This window comes from Vidua macroura, chromosome 13 (assembly GCF_024509145.1).
Source record: "Vidua macroura isolate BioBank_ID:100142 chromosome 13, ASM2450914v1, whole genome shotgun sequence".
Classification (NCBI taxonomy): domain Eukaryota; kingdom Metazoa; phylum Chordata; class Aves; order Passeriformes; family Viduidae; genus Vidua; species Vidua macroura.
Genome location: NC_071583.1, coordinates 250,762 through 269,096, shown reverse-complemented (window position 1 = coordinate 269,096; position 18,335 = coordinate 250,762). Strand labels below are relative to the sequence as shown.

At 35.7% G+C, this 18,335-nt stretch overlaps 1 protein-coding gene and 1 long non-coding RNA gene across 10 annotated transcripts in view; one reads left to right on the top strand and one right to left on the bottom strand.

Annotated features, from left to right (window-relative positions):
- Positions 1 to 212: 212 nt before the first annotated feature.
- NR2C2 (nuclear receptor subfamily 2 group C member 2) overlaps positions 213 to 18,335 on the bottom strand; it is a 39,478-nt gene continuing 21,355 nt past the window's right edge. For 7 of the 8 annotated variants that reach the window (XM_053989657.1, XM_053989663.1, XM_053989655.1 and 4 more), the window contains 6 exons: positions 16,519 to 16,696; positions 16,126 to 16,247; positions 15,463 to 15,602; positions 12,393 to 12,530; positions 10,755 to 10,860; positions 213 to 8,567 (listed from right to left, as the gene is read on the bottom strand). In XM_053989657.1, the coding sequence (XP_053845632.1) occupies positions 8,393 to 8,567; positions 10,755 to 10,860; positions 12,393 to 12,530; positions 15,463 to 15,602; positions 16,126 to 16,247; positions 16,519 to 16,696 (859 nt within the window). In that variant the 3' untranslated portion in view covers positions 213 to 8,392. The remainder of the gene's footprint in view (positions 8,568 to 10,754; positions 10,861 to 12,392; positions 12,531 to 15,462; positions 15,603 to 16,125; positions 16,248 to 16,518; positions 16,697 to 18,335) is intronic. The other variant, XM_053989658.1, reaches the window with a different exon arrangement.
- LOC128814088 (uncharacterized) lies at positions 15,314 to 17,672 on the top strand. Of its 2 annotated transcripts, none has more exons than XR_008439263.1 (3): positions 15,314 to 15,385; positions 15,485 to 15,551; positions 17,630 to 17,672. It is a non-coding gene; the product is annotated as an uncharacterized LOC128814088 (long non-coding RNA). The 2 variants fall into 2 exon arrangements; XR_008439262.1 differs by lacking the exon at positions 17,630 to 17,672 and adding an exon at positions 16,620 to 16,716.

Sequence of the window (18,335 nt, the reverse complement as noted above, 5' to 3'; positions counted from 1 at the left end):
CCCTCTCTCCTCCTAGAGAAGCTCGTTGGAGTCAGTAAGTTCATGGGATTTCTTCTCTATACCAGGCCCGGTTAAATCTCTTGTAAAAATACTCACTGTGGTGAAGGCAAAATGCTATTTCTCCCTAAAAGATGGTAAAATACGTATTTGGCTTAGACAGCTCCTGTTCAAGAGGAACTTAATGAACTTCAAAATAAAACTCAAGAATGCAGTTATATTTGTAATTCACTTTAATGGTAGAAACTTCATTTAGCTACTAGTATTAACCGCAACAATATAATGTCACAACAGCATTTAATAAAATGCATAAGCTAAATCATGCACTGCAATACTCTATATACAAACACAACAATGCAAATTCCTCTTTGTGACTGAAGACGTTGTTTGGATATAAAATTTAGTTTAAAAAAAGAACATGCTATTATTTTTAAATGCTATTACACACAATATTGATTTCACAAAAGAAGCTGTGAGAAATTAAAAACTTTTGCAGTTTTAAAAATAAACAATAGTTTTCTAAATTATAAGGAATAGAGACTTCCAGAAAATATCCCAAGGAACTGAAAGCAGATGTTTCCTTTTATAAAAATTTGCTGTTTTTTAGGCGCTCAGCACTTCCTAGTATGCCAATACAGATACAACAGTGTGCAGTTTTCAGTTAGGAAACTATGAACACTGGCTTCCAGTGTATTTCAGATTACAGATTAATTATTAAAAATATTCCAACATTTGATCTTGATTCCATACATGGAAAATTTAACATATACAGACTGTAAGTAAAATGTTTTCTTCTTAAAGACTGTGCTTTTTGTTTTAAATTTATTCAGTCCTACTTTAACCCACAATCATGAAAATACCATAAAACGGACCTGCAGAGCCTTTATTGCCATTTAATTTGAGCACATTTTGTCCTTCAGAATACAAACAATTCAAATGTGGATATAACACATTTGGTTTCACTGAATTTTGCTTTTTTTTTCCCCCTGAATTCACAGTTGAGTTTTTTAACAGATTCAATCTTGAATTAATGCCCCAACTGGCTTCCTAAACTTTAAAACTGTTCCTGCAGTACAGTGACTTTAACAGACTTTCAGGTTTCTATTCACCTTTAAAGAGGAAAGCAAGCATTCAAACACCACCAATTGTCCAGACACCAATGAAGGAACATCTGTCACAGAGGTTCCTGATGTTAATTTACATATTTTTCCTGCTGAAAATCGCAGAAATAAGGTTTTGAAATGCTACAGGTTTATTCCTATATTTGAAATAAAAGCTTACAAATGCTCACTAACCAATACACCAAGAAAGAGAACATTCTCAGCATTTTCCATAGCAAACTTTCCAAACTTTCCTCAGACTTGTGGTTCACTTTAAGCATGCATAAAGTTAATGTTATTTTGATTAATGTCTTATTATCTGGCTAAACATACACAAGTCTTTGCCACAGTGAGCACAAAAGGTGGAAATAAATGCCCAGAAAATTCTATTTCACCTTTTTAATGACAGAAACAAGACTTGCTGAACTACTGCCCTGTGAAATGCTTTTTTAAAAACCCACAATTAACAGATTTACTTTACGGAAGGCTTTGTTTTTAACTTCATCAAAAGGGAAGAAGAATAAGACCTGTTTATGCTTTGATAATGTAAATGTTTGTCTTCATTATGAATAAGAAATTGTCTTACTCCACATTTCATTTCCCAGCTGTGTGCCCAGGTCCCACATGGACAGTGGGACTGTCACAGGCAGTGCAAGAGCTCCACAGATTGCAGACCCAGGAGAGGACAGAATGTGGAAAGGGACATTAGTCTGACAAATAAATTAAGAAACTAGCTGTGTTCAGTTTAGGCTGGAAAATAAAAATAAAAACTTTGGGAAGTGTATATACAATTGAAATGCATTGTGAAAAACCTGAGGATGTCTTGATGCTTGCTAAGAAATAAACTACCTGCAATGTCCCTGCTATTGAATTACCATTGTACCAGCGCTGCTGTTTCACTGACCAGAGCACACAGTCTCTAACTCACAGGTTGGTTTCATGAGATCGCTATGACAATATGACTATTGATTTATTAAACAGCATCCGTTACCTCCTGTTCTGTGTGCTGCAGTTCAGTGATAAATGGCAACTTGGTTTACTTTCAGTTAGCCACAGATGAAGACTTAAAGCCAAAAAATCAGTCTCTTCCCAAGCTTCACAAAAAAAACAACTTTACAAAAGTATCTCAGGAGGCTGTAAGAGAATGAGTATAATGAGCATAATGAGCAGGGAAGCATTTTCTATGACTAGAGTTATTTATTCATTATTTTTAAAAGGCATTATATGCTCAATTAACTATTGACTGACAGACCTCTATAGGTGAAATAAGAAAAGGTAAAGAGAATAATGTAAAAGCCAGAAAATTCATGGAATATATTTGTCAGTTCTGAACAGCAAATAGTGAATTCAGACTGGTTTAGAAGAAAGGTGCAAAGCTCTGAAATTTGTGAGGATTCAACAAATTAGGAAGCTCTGGATTAGCAAATGAATAAAAAACTTTAGCACATAGAATTGATGAATAATGGCTCCATATCTGTACATATATACATACACTACACATTTCCTATACACTGTACAGAATATATTTAGACAGAGAGATATAAACATATACATTCATACACACATACATACAGCTATGTACATATGCATTAGCTGCTCAAATGAGTTCTAGAACTGAACATGCAGAAATGCACAATGGTGGGAGGCACAAAATAGACAGGTACAACTCTATCAAACTCCTTAAAAGAAAGGCAGGAATTTAACAATAATAAATGCATTTTCAAAGCATTAGTGTAACTCAGAGGATTGAACAGATTGTGGGCATTAATGGAACATCACAACAGTATTACCTGTGATGAACGTAGCATGACTTCACAATAAAAAACATCTAAACTTTAGATGCTTAAACTTAGAGCATCTAAACTTTACAAAGAATTTTACTTTTAACTTGTAACCCCAGTATAAATAATGTTCTAAATTTTTTTTTCACAAATAATTTCTCATATGTTGATAACACTGATTGCAACTGAAGTAGGGTTGCAGCATTATCTAACAAGAAGGGCTAATGGCATCAAACAATAAGTCTGAACTTAATTCAGGACTATTTACTGTTAAAATGACTCAGCAACTTTAGAATTAAAAGGTGCAAAAAGTAAATGCTTTCATTCCTCTGCCATCCCCTCTTAGTAATTTTTCATATAAAGCTGTTTCTAATTTTCTGTAATTCAAGATCCAGTAGATGCTGGCAATTTGTCCTTCCTCTGCCCCTCACTTTCCTGTCTAGGGTGACCATGCCCTCATTTGGCTGATCCCTCCTGGATGTTTGGAGGTGTTAAGACTGCACACTGTTGTGTGCTGTTGTCAGCTGGCCCATGCTTATCACCAAAGCCAACTACTGCAAAAGCTCTTCTGTTGCTGTATGGCTAGTGTGGCAAACCCTGGGAACAGGTGGGAATCTGCCTGTGTTTTCTGGCATTTATGCTTTTGCTCTTACGGACAAGAGTAGGTGAAAAAAAAACCCCAACATCCCCTGGTTTTGCACTATTAAGAGTAACTGGGGAGGAACAGAGGTATCTCAAATAGAAAATCAACATTTTTGTTCCTTCCAGGATGGTATCATCCAGTAGATATGTGCTGGTACACCTGTGTATCTGACTGACCTGCCAGTTCTACTGCTCAATTCTCCTGATTCAAACAGGGCTCTGACTGGTGCTGTTAGTGCAGGAAGCTGCTTTGTCACTGCTTGAGCAGTACCCTCAGCCCATTCATTTCCAGTTCTGTCTTCCTGGTTAAACTGTATTCCTGAAAACCTTTGCTAGTCATGCCATTTGGTGCAATTTTTTTAAATTGTCCTTTACTAATTAAACAGCAGGTAATCAGGAAAGAATCCTAACTACTGTCTGAACTTTAATGGGCAGGAAAATCTACTGACACCTGCAGTATCCTGAACTAAATAATTCAGGAATTTGTGAGTCCTGTGTACAATGTAGAACAATAAAAAAAACCACACAAGTGTTTTACAGTCTCTGCCAAAGGAGAAACAAAAGTCAGGAAACTGATTTCACCTGGGAGCTTCAGCCCCGACTTGGTTTCTCTATGGCAGCCTCAGAATGTGCCCTTTGCCAAAAGGAACTGTAATGGTGATACAGAGCTGCTGGATTCTGCACACAGACCCGGAACCAGAGCTCCTCACCAGAGGCATTGTGGCTGTCTGGGGGGCCATGGACTTCAGAAGATAGTGAAAGGAGACTTGGCAAATGACGCCAACTAATCAGTGGAGAGCAACAATAGTTTCTTGCTGCAGTGTGCTCTGAAAACTAAGCCTTCTTAATGATCTAACATTGTAAGGCAGCTAAAAGAAAGCCTTGTATGACTTCTTAGAAGGATCTCTCCTTGAAAATAATTTTTTCCTCTTCTACCAGTTTCATGCCAGAGTAACTCCACAGACACCAAAAGCATTGCAGCCAATTTATAAGCAATGTAAATAGGCAGAGAAAGATTACTTTTGCATATGGTATTAGTTCTGACTCTACAGTCCAAGGTAAGTAAATAGAAGGGAGAAAAGAGTATACCTTCCTACATTTGTCACAAATGCAATTAAAATCATTATGACAAAGCTAGTCCCAACTGCTTTTTAGCTACAAGATTCAAATCCAGTTCCTTTGCGCAAGAGTTGGAAAACAAATGAAGCACAGTGGACATTACTGCCTCATTATCATTCCCTACATTGCCTCATTATCATGCCCCAGTCTCAGTCAGCACAGAATTCTAACATTTGTCTGAATGAATTGTGACTAGTATACACATTTGCTCAGGTTCAGATAAATCTAATCAGATAATTTATTACTGTATTTCTGCCAAGTTAAAATATTTTCATTTCAAGAGCAGCAGAAATAGAACTTCAAAAGTTCTGAAGAGAATAAATTTTGGCACTAAGTAGAACTTCAGTGAGATGAACTTCTCCTAGAATCACTTTGTGACTGTGATAGTTTGACTCCAAGTTCTTGTGAAAACAAGTTTGGCATTTAAATTTCACCTTTATGAAAACAAGCTATTTCTATATTTAATACTCAAGAAATAATTCTTCAATAATTGTTACAATATAAAAAAACTCTCCTGTCCCATATTCATAAGGAAAAGTTTGCACTTTCAAAGGAGAAAAAAACCCAAAACTGATTTACCAGTAAAGCTACTAAGATTAGCCTGTTACCATCTTCCAGTCACTGCAGGAGGGATGGAACAAACCTCAGAAATTCCAAGAACTATGTCAGTGTTGCACTATTTTCTGCAGAGATGGTTCAAAGCTTGCCTGATTGTGCAGTTGTACTGTGTGCATCACAGGGTCCTACTGCCACTGAGAGGGATTGTTACAGGGGAGAAATGGGCCAACAGGAACCATGTGAAGTTCAGAGAGGGGAAGCACAAAGTCCTTTTCCTGGGGAGGAAACAGCCCAGGCATGCACATATGTTCAAATTTCTACAATTCAAAATGTTAGTCTTGGAATCAAAACAGTGTATAGTTAGAAAGAGTACTCTTTGTTAATGGCATCAGAACTAAGTAGCTTGGTTCTCACCTCTGCAAGCGAGCAAATCATGCTAATGATGCTACACAGAGAGGGACTTTATAGCTTTTAGGTGTAGTATCCAGATCTTAACGATGGAACTGCTTCATTTCATCTATTAAACGCATGCACAACTATGGATTGCATGGCTATTACTCAGTTTACAAAAATTAATATTTTATTACTAATAAGCTAATTAATAACTATTTGCAGAGTAAGTAACTACCAGGGTTTGAGCAAGGATCTCATTATGTGGCCTTGCATTTGTGGGGAGTGTAGTTTATTTGTAAACAGAGCTGCATGATATTTTTTGTTTTTGATTTACATATGTAATGCAAGGCACACATTTGACATTTTACTTCATGTGATTGCTTTGTTCCCAAAAAACTATAATGTCTTTCTTTCCTGAATTGTTATGATCACAAGTAATAAAAATTACAAACAAATTTTCACACAGAAAATGGGGCACTTTTACTTGAAAAATTGGAAGTTGAAATGAAAAAGAAAAGTCAAGAAAAAGCTACCTGGTGTGTATTGGGATTTAAAACCAAATATTCCAATGGCTAGTTTTTGTGCTAAGGACTATTTCATTTACTACTAAAATGCTTTCTTATCTGCCTAAATGATATTTATTAAATTCTGAAAGCAAATTAAGTTCTGTAATCCTTTTGGCAATTAAAATAAATCAAAATAGTTCAATTAATTATTCTTGTAGAAAAATGACATAACCCAGTAAAATTTTAAATTTTAACAAAAGCAGCCACTACTCTTTCCAAGGTAGCTACTGTTTCTGATTAATCACCATTAATTTTTAAGTTGTATACCCTTAACATAAGGACTGCGCAGCAGAAGTGCTGACACAATCCCACAGCAGTTACACTACAATCAAATGGTTGGTACTAAAAGCTGAAGTCCAGCTGACTTCACATGTAGAGAGCAGACTTTCCATCACATGAACAATATGACAATTTCATTTGCTATAGCAAAAGCTGAGAGAGATACAACTGCAGTATGACAAATCTCTGCATGGACACTGGACTCTGTAATACCTTTCTGAGAAAAGGAGATTCTGAATGTGCTAAAAATAGTAACTGTAGAAGACTTGAATGCATCCCGAACCTAAAATGAAATAGTATTTTGTGTCACAATAAGTGCTACAAATGTCAGCCTCCTAACAAGCATGAAGGATACAAGTTCTTTTTGTTACTTTAGAAGTCTCATCTAAAGCTGCTTAAGGTCTTTTGGCCACAATTCAGACTCTGAAAAGTCACAAACACCAACCTGGTTGATGTTTCTAAATAAATATCAATAACAGAAGAAAAACCAAAGTGCTGAACTTAGCATTAGAAAAGTTTTGTCACATAAATCTACTAAAGTAAGAATGCTTCTAACACACAAATAATTAAAATAATTCATGCATCTAAAATGCCAGGATCAGATGCAGGTATTAATTGCTATGACTTTAAAAAAAATCATTGATTTTAAAATACAGCCATAATAATAAGTTATACTAAAATGAAACCTATGCTAGCAGCTAATGGCCAGTACTACTAGCAAACATGTTGATGGCTCATCACTCGAGATAATTAAAAGTAGTTCATTTTATACCTCCATGGTGCCTCAGTCATCAACTGCAATTGTACATGAGTGAGAGTAAATCCTAACTATATTTTGGTTTCAAACTGAGTGACAGGAAAGTTGAGAACTCTGCAAAACTGGGAGTGTTCCATGAGCGAGGGAGGGAGAAATAAAATGAGAGAGCTTCGTAATAAACTCTTGCTGACTACCAGAGATTCTACACACTTCAGATCTTAAATTGCACCCTATGGCTACATTATGAGGGTGTTCAAAGTACAGAGAGGAGGAGTAAATTTGGACCATACAAAGAGCATACTCAAAGAGCATCACACAGCTCTATTTGAAAATTACTGCTCATCCAGTTAATGACTGATTTCCCCCAAAGTCAAAAGGCTGCTGCTTAGAATAACATTTGTCATGATTGTGTTTGTCTGAATAAACACTTTAAGGAACCTGCATATTTAATCATTATTGTGACAAACACTTTTTTTCTTTAGTGTGGGGAATTCCTGTACACATAATAGTCACCAGGACTGCACTGTACCGTGTATTACAACTGCACTAATTTAACAGATATAGTTTCATATAATGTGGATATCTGATTTAAGAATCCACATTAATATTTCATGCATAACATAACAGCAAGTGACTTTTTGTAGATTAAATGATTGTCTCCTTTAGCATTCTACATTTTTACAAAAATCACTAGCATTTTGACTAAGGACATATGCTTTTTTTAAATTTTCCATACTCATAAGCAGGATGTTGATGATGCTGTTGCTCTGAGAAGTGATTACAAAGTGCTAGTATTATACCCTGGCATTTACTAGACATTCATTCCAAGGATATTTTTAAATATATACATACTGTTCTTTTTACTTTTAAAGTAATTTAATTACTACTCTGATATTATAAAACTCTTTTTAACCACTGATAGTTTCTAAATACAAAGCATGTGAAAAGTATGTTCAGTAATCTATGGCCTTTGAAATGAAAGGCATCAAAAATATTCCTTGTGGCAGGAAAGGTCCTATAGCAGGTCTTTTAATAGCTGCTTTAAATTTTGTCAGCATCAGAAAAAGACAAGGAGAAATCTGTCAGGAAACTGATAACAAGTTGGAGTTATCTGCACATACTAAAACACTACTCTTTTAATTTCATAATTATATGGTTTTTGTGAAAAGTACTTCAATCCCTCAAATTACGTTGTTCCCTCTATGCAGACGTGCCAGTTATTTGACCATTATATTCTGCTGTTTCCATTTTGAGAATGTAGGGGATTATGCTGTCAATGGGAACATTTCCAATGAGACCTGTGAAAAACAGTTCCTCGGTGATGCTAGAGCTCATCAGCCTAAGTGCTGGCAGACGAACTAGGATCCGGGCTAGCCTGAAAAAGAAGTTCAGTGGATTATAAATACATGTAAGACCAGTTTAAGATACTCTGTGGCTAAAGAGCTGGATCTGCCTTTATTATTACCATAATTCATGAATAGGCATAAAGAGGCAATTAAAGCTAATTTGGCTACACCACAAAAAGAATGGTTGCTGTTCTATCCTGCAAGCAAAATGAAAGCCAAGTAGCTTTGTAGTTTTCCAATGAAAGGGACATGTTAATGCCCTTTGTAGACAGAACATGTATGTACAAACACAGAATTTTCTTGGCCTGCTTTTGAAATTCCCAGCTCTGGACAAACAATGCTGAGACTAATAATATTCATGTTGATTAGTGTGAACATTTGCACCATTTTAAAAGTACAATGCTTAATTAAAATTTCAGCCATAAACAGCATAGTAATCAGTTGCCTAGCAACTTCATGCCAAATGAGATAGCAGGAAGGGGGCTGGATGTATATAAACAGAAAAAAAGAGAATCCACTTCTATTGAGAGAAGGAATTTGGGGGAATGTACTGTTAAGCATAAATATTCCCAAATTGCCCTGGTGTTTTATTTACCACGATGTTAACAGATATCCAATACAATGAAGTGACTGTATTGAAATGCTAGACTTCCCATGCATATGAAATTTAGGACAGTGATGAAAGCATTTTGCTGCCATTTATATAGCAGATGTGCATCACAAATGCTAAACCAAATAAATTTTCTGAACCAGAACCATGTAATGGCAAACCTCAGGTAGCACTGACCACAGGTGCTCTGGAAAATGCTTGAATGTTTATGGAGAAAATACCTAAGGTCCATTCTGCTAATACACCACATCTTGTAAACTTCAGGGCAAAAAGATTCATACTATGCTATTGTTTTTATGAAAATTGTAACACTTGTCCCCTATCTCATTTTCTACCAGCACTCAGTTGCTCAGAAATAATAAGATTTGTTCTCTAAACTTGTCTATGGGTGAGCATGGAGATAGAGACACTATTAGTTAAAATACAAGACACTGCTTGGGGAATGTAACTCTGATTTTCTTCCCTGAGACACTATTATGAGAAGCAAGTATATGGAACAAATTTTATATTTAGTTTTATGGTAGATATTCAGCTCTCACTAATCAAACAAGAAGGCCTCAATTGTACATGGAAGAATATGGGATTTGAGGATATTTCTGAGGCAGAGAATCCTATTTTCATTGCACCACAGTGTTAATTCTGTAAGATCAATGCAGAAAACAGATGGGAGAAGCTCTCTTTTTCAGACAGGTTTTTTTTCTTCTTTTTAGTTACTCCACCCTCAGACAGTGCTTAAGTGTATAGGGTTAGGGTTAGGTTTCTTCTTTACATGAGGATGCCTTTCACAGTAAAAAAGAACATGTTCTATTATATCTTGGAGAAAGAGGTGAGTTCCCTGATAGTGCAGAGAATCATTGTGTTGATAAATTCTGAGTTTTGATGGAGATTGCTAGAAAATACTGTAATTGCTTCTAGCACATAACAAACAGAATAGTTGAGAAGTGAAAAAAAACCAAGCTAGATAATTTCAGAGAAGTCCTTGAAAATTAAAAACAAAACAAAAAAAAAAAAAACAACCAAAAAAAACCAAACAAATAAAACAAAACAAGCAAACCCAAAGGAGAAAATAAGTAGGATGTGGGAATTTCTTATAAACAGAAGTTTGAGAAATGGTTATTGTTCCTTATTATATGTAATCATTGTTTTTCCAAGGGCTATAACTGACAGTTTTAACATTTTTCTGCAAATGAAACTTGAAAAACATTTCAAGGATAATAATCACCTTTTAGTTGTCAAAGAGACTTTAAAATAATAACTTGAAAAAAAAAGCAGTGTGAATTAGTCAGTTGAAGCAGTTATCCCCCAAACTTCAAAAAAAGTAAGTCCGTTTACTTTTCTGAACACAACTATGAGAGTCTCAAAAAAAACCCCTCAAAAACCAAGAAAGTACTAATAAATTTAATTTACATGGAGGAAGCTAGACAGCTATTCTTGTTTCTATGTATCTTTAAACAAACCTGCTTTCTTTTATGAATTAGATTTTAGTTCTTTCTCATCAACAGAAAAAACCCCAAACCCAAGATGTCAAAAACATCAATGACATTATTTTGTACTTCTGTTAGCTACAGCCCACAACATTACTTTGGGTACTTTAGACAATAAATACCTATAAGTATCTTCTGGATAGGTTTTTTGTACATAGTCCTGCAATTCCATCTGTGCCTTCTCCTGGAATTTTTCTATTTGAGTTGAACTGGTCAGACCAGGGTGATCTAAAGAAACAAAACATTTCTGTATGTCGATTGTTTCCCTATACATTGTGAAATAAATGTATTTATAAGACTCTCACATTTAATTTCAATGAAATATTTCTCTGGTATTGTGATGTTTAACATGCTAGCTGTATAAAGGTGAACATTTGCTTCCTGGCTTCAGAATTTAGCTTGTTCACTTTTCTCTCTAGAGCTGTGTGTATCCATAAGAAAGGGGACAAAGATTAAGCCTGTATGTGTGTGCCAGGCAACGACACAGAATTTGTTTTTAACTTTGTTTGTTTTAAATGTAAACATGTTCACCTCTGTGATTTGTTCTAACTAGACTGGCTAAGCAGTATCTAGGGTTATTTTCTTGACAGATCAATGTCTTAATCTTCTTAAGTCTGTCTCATGTTTTAGTTCCAGCTGGCTCAGCTCTTCAGACAGCCACATGATCAGAGCAAAAAATTGCAAACCCACAAAATATCACTTCTCTTAGTATGCCAAAATATCTTCACTGTTGCGTCCAAACTGCTTGTCCCTTGAAAAGGGCTACCTTGAGTTTGGATAGTTTCTTGCTTTTCCAACTTGAACAAAACCCCTAATAAACATAACTCTAATGGGACAATCTCCCAAAAAAATTAAAAAGAACATTTCAGGACACCAGTATCTTCTAATTAAGTTTTATTACAAAGAGAAAAATAGTTATCAATGCAAAAAAAAAAAAACCCAAGCAAGCACACCAATAACAATATATCCTTTTACTTTGTATTCTGTTAAATAAAAAGTGGTAAATACCTTTGAATTAAAATAAATAATACGCATTTCTGAGCAAAACTTTTCCTTTTACTCAGCCTGTCAGCAGTTTTAGATTAACCTTTGTGTGTCCTAGAAACATTTGCCATCTTTGCTGAAAAGACTGCCACTTCCAGTTTCTTTAATGTCCTTACCTAATCATTCCAGAAAATCCCAAGTGTCTTCTTTGAGTAAATTTTCGTATTTCAGAAACACTTTAAAGACTCTGCTTTAGCCATCTGCTGTCATTTTTTCATAACAAATGGAAGACAGCCTGTTTACATTCAGTTTTTGAGATTTTGTGGAAGTTTCATATAAAATAGGTATTTATGCTCATATTTCAGCTATTCCTCTTATGAGTATATTAAAAATACTAAAATTGAAGCAAATTTCTTTTTGTCCTTCGGAGAATGCCTTTCTTATAATCCTCCTCACCATTTACCTCACTGATAGTTCTAGTATACATTCCAGATGTTTTACTACTCATAGATTCTCAGCTGAAGGTAACTTGAGAATCTAATCTTCTAGGGTGGATGTACAGGAAACACCTGATAGATTGGAACTGTAAATAACATGGATATGTTGCTCTGAAGTTATTTTAAAACACGTATTGTGATAATCATAGTGAAACAATAATTTTATCTGCAACTTAACAGATGAGTCTCATCTCAAGACATTAGTCTCATTTAAAAATGCTAAAGAATCGACATATTAAGGCTTATTGTTTAAAAAGATACGGTTACTAAATTCCTTACCAGGGCTAAAAAGGACTATAGCTTTAAGGTATGCATATTCATATCCATCAATATCAAGCTTGGCCATGCTGTTACAGAACTCCTGAAGTTTCCAGATGTGTTCCATGACTTGCTTTATTCTGTCTCCAGAAAGTTTATCTACAAAAAGATATTGCTTACTATTTCATCTGAGCTCAAGCATTTCTAATATATTAACAAATAAAGTTTTATAAACCAAGTCAAGTGATATTAGCAAGTCTTTTGCTGTCTTAGAACCACTTAACATGTAAGGATGGCCTGAATTATTATGAAAGCAAAGTGAATTTATAAAGGTGAGTCAGACCCAGAGCTAGCAAACAGAATGTTAACTCTTCTGTGTAATTTTGCCAGGATAGCATAATCTGCCACACCAAACTTTTTCCAGTGATGTACTGTTCTGAGCAAAGATTCAGAAATTATGGTGCATTATTCTACAAATGGCTAGAGTGATTCTGGGAATGAACAGAAGCACAAAGCAAATGCTAACATGCAACCCTAATTTTAAATTCAAATATTATTGAATTAGCCTTTCCAAAAGTGAATGCAATAACAGTAATGACAGTGCTACTTTCTCCTCTACTTTTAGGAGTGAACTTTTCATTAGCTATGATAAATAGTCTTTTTTCCATCTGATAGGGTAAATTCACTGAAATACATATACACAGTGTGTATGGAGATTCTTCTATCATTTGAAAGATCACATGCCTTATATTGGGTTCATAATCTATCTTAAAATTTTAATTTAAAAATGTTTTTTATTTATAGATTTACTACGAGTGAGTGGTATTAGCTGCTAAACTAGGAAGGTAGAGAGTACTGTTTTGGTAAATAGAAATCCTTATATTGAACTGCATATCTACAAACTAGTCAAGGAATAAAAACATTGCAGAATACATTAAGACAAATTTTTGAATATATAATTACTATAATCAAACTTCAGAAGTAAGTCAGTTTACAAGGGATAAAACCTTTCACTGAAAAACGCATTAGAATAATTTTATTCCAGTTATAATCTCCAATGCTAGTATTTAATATAATTTTAATTTGAATATCTTATTTTTCTCTATACAGCTAATACTGCATAGGATTGCTTAGACGCCATGTGGCTTAAACTGAATCTTTGACATAGTTCATTACTATTTGATCTATTTTCTGGAACTGCAATAAGAAGATTGAATGAATGGAAGAACCATTTTTTGCACAGTCTTGAAATAAGAATGAAAGCATAATCTACATTTCTTAAATCATGAATTGTGATACAAATGTTTAGTTACTCAAGATGGATGAAGATAGATGTAATGTTTTCATTCCTGTATTAAGTGGGAAAATATGGTCCAGAGAAACTCAGGAAAAGCAAATTAGAATTCCAGAGTTTCTAAGTAGCTTCATCACTTATAAATAAATAAATAAAGTTCTGAGATTTCTTCACTTTGTTTTGAATTTTGAAGGTATAATACACAATATAACATGATAACTTTGAGAATTGATGAATAACACTAATGATCCTCTTTTATTGGCTGGTCTCAGAAAATGCAGTATGAGTGCAAGTACAGGTTATAGAATTTTTTTTTTTTTTTGCAATATTGATGCATAAGAACAGAAGTGAAACCAGCTGTAATAGCTGTATATTATATATTAATATATATATTAATAGCTGTAATAGCCCTGCCACTTACTCCTCTCCATTGCTTGGAACGAATGAGGAATAGACAGCTCTATATTTATTTTATATCTGTATTCTGAAACAAATATAAAATAAAAGCCTAACTTTGCATAGAACATCCAATACACAGGTTTCCCTACTGATCTTTTCAACTTTTGCCTCTCTGTGCAGGAAAGGAGCAGCACTCTGTTGTATTTTGGTACATGTCCAGGCTCTCTTAAATGAGAAAACAAACCAAAACCAACCACCAAAAAAAACCACCAAAACAAGAAAAAACTCTATATTCATTATGAAAGCAATTAAAGCATACTATCCATTTAAGAATCAAATTTCAGTCTAATTTACTTTATCATGATGAAGCGAATAAAGTAGATTAAAACTTGATTGTGGAACTATAAAATATACAAAGAAGATAGCTGGAAAAATATTTAATATCCTTCAGCTATAGAAAAATACATCTGTTTTACTCTCCTCAGTAAAAACCTATTTTCTAATTTTTGCTGTGTGCACAATAATGACACCATTAAAAATATTTTAAAATGGTATCAAATTGCATTCTATAACTGCTTTTAACAGACATGTAAATTTAAAGTAGTTTTCATATATTATGCTGTGTTTGCAGAGTTTAAAACTGCTAGTATTGTTTTCTTCCTCCTTTTAAAAATTAATATTATTTTCATGATAATCAGTCCTATTGATTGGAAGTGTCTTTAAAGAATGGAAAAAAGGCAAATATAACAGATTTTCATCCATTCTAGATACAATCATCATTATCAACAGACCAACATTGAATTATAACATAAAATTACACACATCTTGTTAAGAATGTCAAGAAATTAGGTTGCTTAATGCTTCAAGGGCACTTCAAAATACATTAATCATTATTGCATTACAGTAGTATCCAAAACCATTACACATGCAAGAATATGCTTGTTGTGATAATTGGCAAACACTGTGTTTTTACACCGCAAAGAGAAGAAGGAAAGTTCCGGAAGGAAAAAGTCTGGTGTGGTTTGGAAGAGGATATCATTATTTTAAGAGGAAAATGCATACATCTGGATGGGAAGAAAATTCTCTGAGCACATCCAAAGAGTATTTTAGGATGCACTGTCTTTCTCTGTAATATCAGTCAGGCATAGAAGACCCCCCTTGCCTCTAAAGACCCTTCTATCCCACAGATATCTCTGTGACATCAGTGCAACAAAACCGTAGATCACCAAGGGAAAGGTAGTTATGCAAGAGAAAGCTTCACCTTCTCCTGGTTCCTGGTGAACAATTCTGCCAATGATGGGGAAACACCTTGTGAGCAATGGTATCCAAACGTCCCGGTGTTGTTAGCACTGTTAACATACTGGTAACTAGTACTGGTAACTAGTACTGGTAACATACCTTCTTGTATGCTGTTCTGGAGGTGGTTGACAATCGCTCCCAGGATAGTCGACAGACTCATCACTTGTGCACACTGTGCCAGGCCTAAGGTAAACAGTTCATTCCAGCAGGCACGCACAAGGCTCGTATTACAGTCCTGCCTATAAACAGCAGAAAATCAAACAACGCTAGGTAGTTTGCATATCAGCTTGGTATTGCCCTATGTATAATTATGTTATGCGTAACAATTCATAATAAGGATTAATCTACTGCAAAACATTTTGGTAACAGGCATATATTAGTATATTACAAGTATTTCAAGAAGCAAAAAGAAATTATAGACTATGGGAAACCATTTTGGGTTATCTGTGAAATGGTGCTCATCAATTCTTTAGTAAGGTATCAAAAGCAAGCATTTAATTTCTACAAATTAATGTTTGTTTTTGATTTGGCTTTAGTTTCTGTAACCACAGTAACATCAGATATTGTAGTTACCCTCCCCTCTGCCATCTTCTATTTTATTCTTCAAAACAGGGAATATTGCATAATCTTCACATATTTTAAAATATTAATTAAAAATTAAACAATATCGTAACTAAACAGTTCAAAACAGCTGGGAAGCATTCAGATCTGTGCTTAAATTCATTCAGAAGCAAACCATTCAAATGGAGTATGTCCATTTACCCGAGAGCTTGAAACGCAGGTATGGACCTAGCCCAGTGCATAGAGAGGAAAAGGAGTCGTGATGCTGACTCACAGATGTAGTGTACATTAAGGTACTCTGGCATCGGACTGGGCATTGTCAGCTGCAAAAAATAAAAGTACAGTACAACATATATAATTCAGACATAAACCAGTTTTTATCATCAGTGAAATAATTGGCAAAAACATTCATACTACTCTCATAGTCCATCACAATCAACAGTGTGACAAGAAGTTGTCAAAGAAAAAATGTACTAAATAACTCATTACTACTGGCAAGGAATGCAAATTGAGAATACAAGACAAGAAATTATGTAGGAGCTCATACATCTTAAGCATTAGTTTATTTAGTAGGACATTTAAAGGAGCACATACCTTAAATGTGACATGTGTATCTGTAAGTAGGGGACCTTCCACTTCAATAATTGGTGTTGATTGATCTCTAGTGATTACATGAATATTCCCTCCTCCTGTAGGATCCATCCCATCTGCCAAGTTATGGGCTGTTGTACCATCTGTGGTATTAAGTGCTTTAGCCAAAGTATCAAATGCCCTAAAAAATTTAAAAAAAAAGTAAACAATGAAAGACTGTTTCCTTAGATCTTAAAAAATTCATAGTGCTCAAATTAAATGCCATAAAATATTTCCACTTAGAGTCAACATACACCAGAAATCTTTAGGATGACACACGGTCAGACTTTTCATTGCAATTTGGTCCCTCTGTATTCTTTGGGCATTAATAAAAGATAGATGTGCCCACATATTGCTGGTAAAAGATCTCCCCTGTAAGGGAAGGATTTCATACTGTAAATCCTGCTCTGATAGTTTTATCCTAGTATTTGTACTAGTAAAGGGGTCTTGTGCTGCACTGGTTGTGCCTGGGATAGAACTAATTTTCTTCACTGTAGCTGGTATGGGGCTATATTTTGGATTTGTACTGAAAACAATGTTGATAATATAGAGATGTTTTTGTTATGCACAGCAGTGCTTGCAGAGTGTAAAGGCCTTTTTGGCTTCTTGTCCTCCCTTCACTGAGGAAGCTGGGTGTTCATAAGAAGTTTGGAGGTGACACATCCAAGACAGCTGACCCCAGCTGATACAAGGCTTTTTCCATACTTTGTGATATCACACTTATATAAAGAAGGGAGAAGAAAGAGGAAGTGGGGGGGATCTTTGGAGTGATAGCATTTGTCTTTGGAAGTAACTGTTACACATGCTAGAGCCCTGCTGTCCTGGAGGTGGCTGAACACCTGACTGCCCATGGAAGGTAGTGAATGAATTCCTTTACTTTGCTTGTGCATGGGGCTTTTGCATCACCTAATAAACTGTCTTTATCTCAACCCACAAGTTTTCTCACTTTTGCTCTTATGATTCTATCCCCAGTCCCACTAGACTGAGGAAGCAGCTGTGTGAGGCTTAGTTGTCTGCTGGGCATAACCTCAACAGTCCTCTTGCACTTAGTATTCACTATTCCCCCTTCTCACAGATTCAGTGAGGATTACAGACCAGATGTATTCTGAAGAATAAAGTTCCTGTCCTTGTCCCCATCCTTGATCTCCAGCTTTTTGGAACAGTGGAGAACAGTATGGTTTTCTTCTAGACAATATGCCTGAATTTTCTTTCCCTTAAGATGAAATCCGGTGGCTCCAATATAGAGAACGGGATGTGCCCTGGCTTGTCCAGTCCCTGGGTCCCTGCTGCTGGACCAAATGGCGGCAACTGTGGGTTTCCACCCCAGAGACACCTTTGGCTAACTGGATGTCACAGCTGGGCACATGGAGACAAGCCCAGACGTGCCGGACTCAGGTGGCGGCGGGATGGAGCTTCCTCTCGCAGAGGTCTGCTCCTCGGGTTTCCCGCTGTCGGAGAATCCTTTAAGGCGATGGTGAAGGAAAGGAGTCGGTTCGGATGGAGGGTTTAATCCAGAGTTTTTATTCTGGCCCGCAGGCCTCTGATTGTAGCAACAGCTCCAAGCGGAACTCCCCTGCAGACTTCTGAATCTGGTCACTGCTCCATCAGAACTGCCCGGACCACATGGTTCCCCTCTCTTTTACCTGGGGGAGGGGAGGAGGGGAAGGGATAGGGAGCCCACCAACCAGGTACAGGAGAGGAGTCTCAAGGGACAAAGGATACCTGGATGGCCCAATGCCCCCCCGGAGGCAGAGGGCATCTTTTGAATCTGCCCAATCACT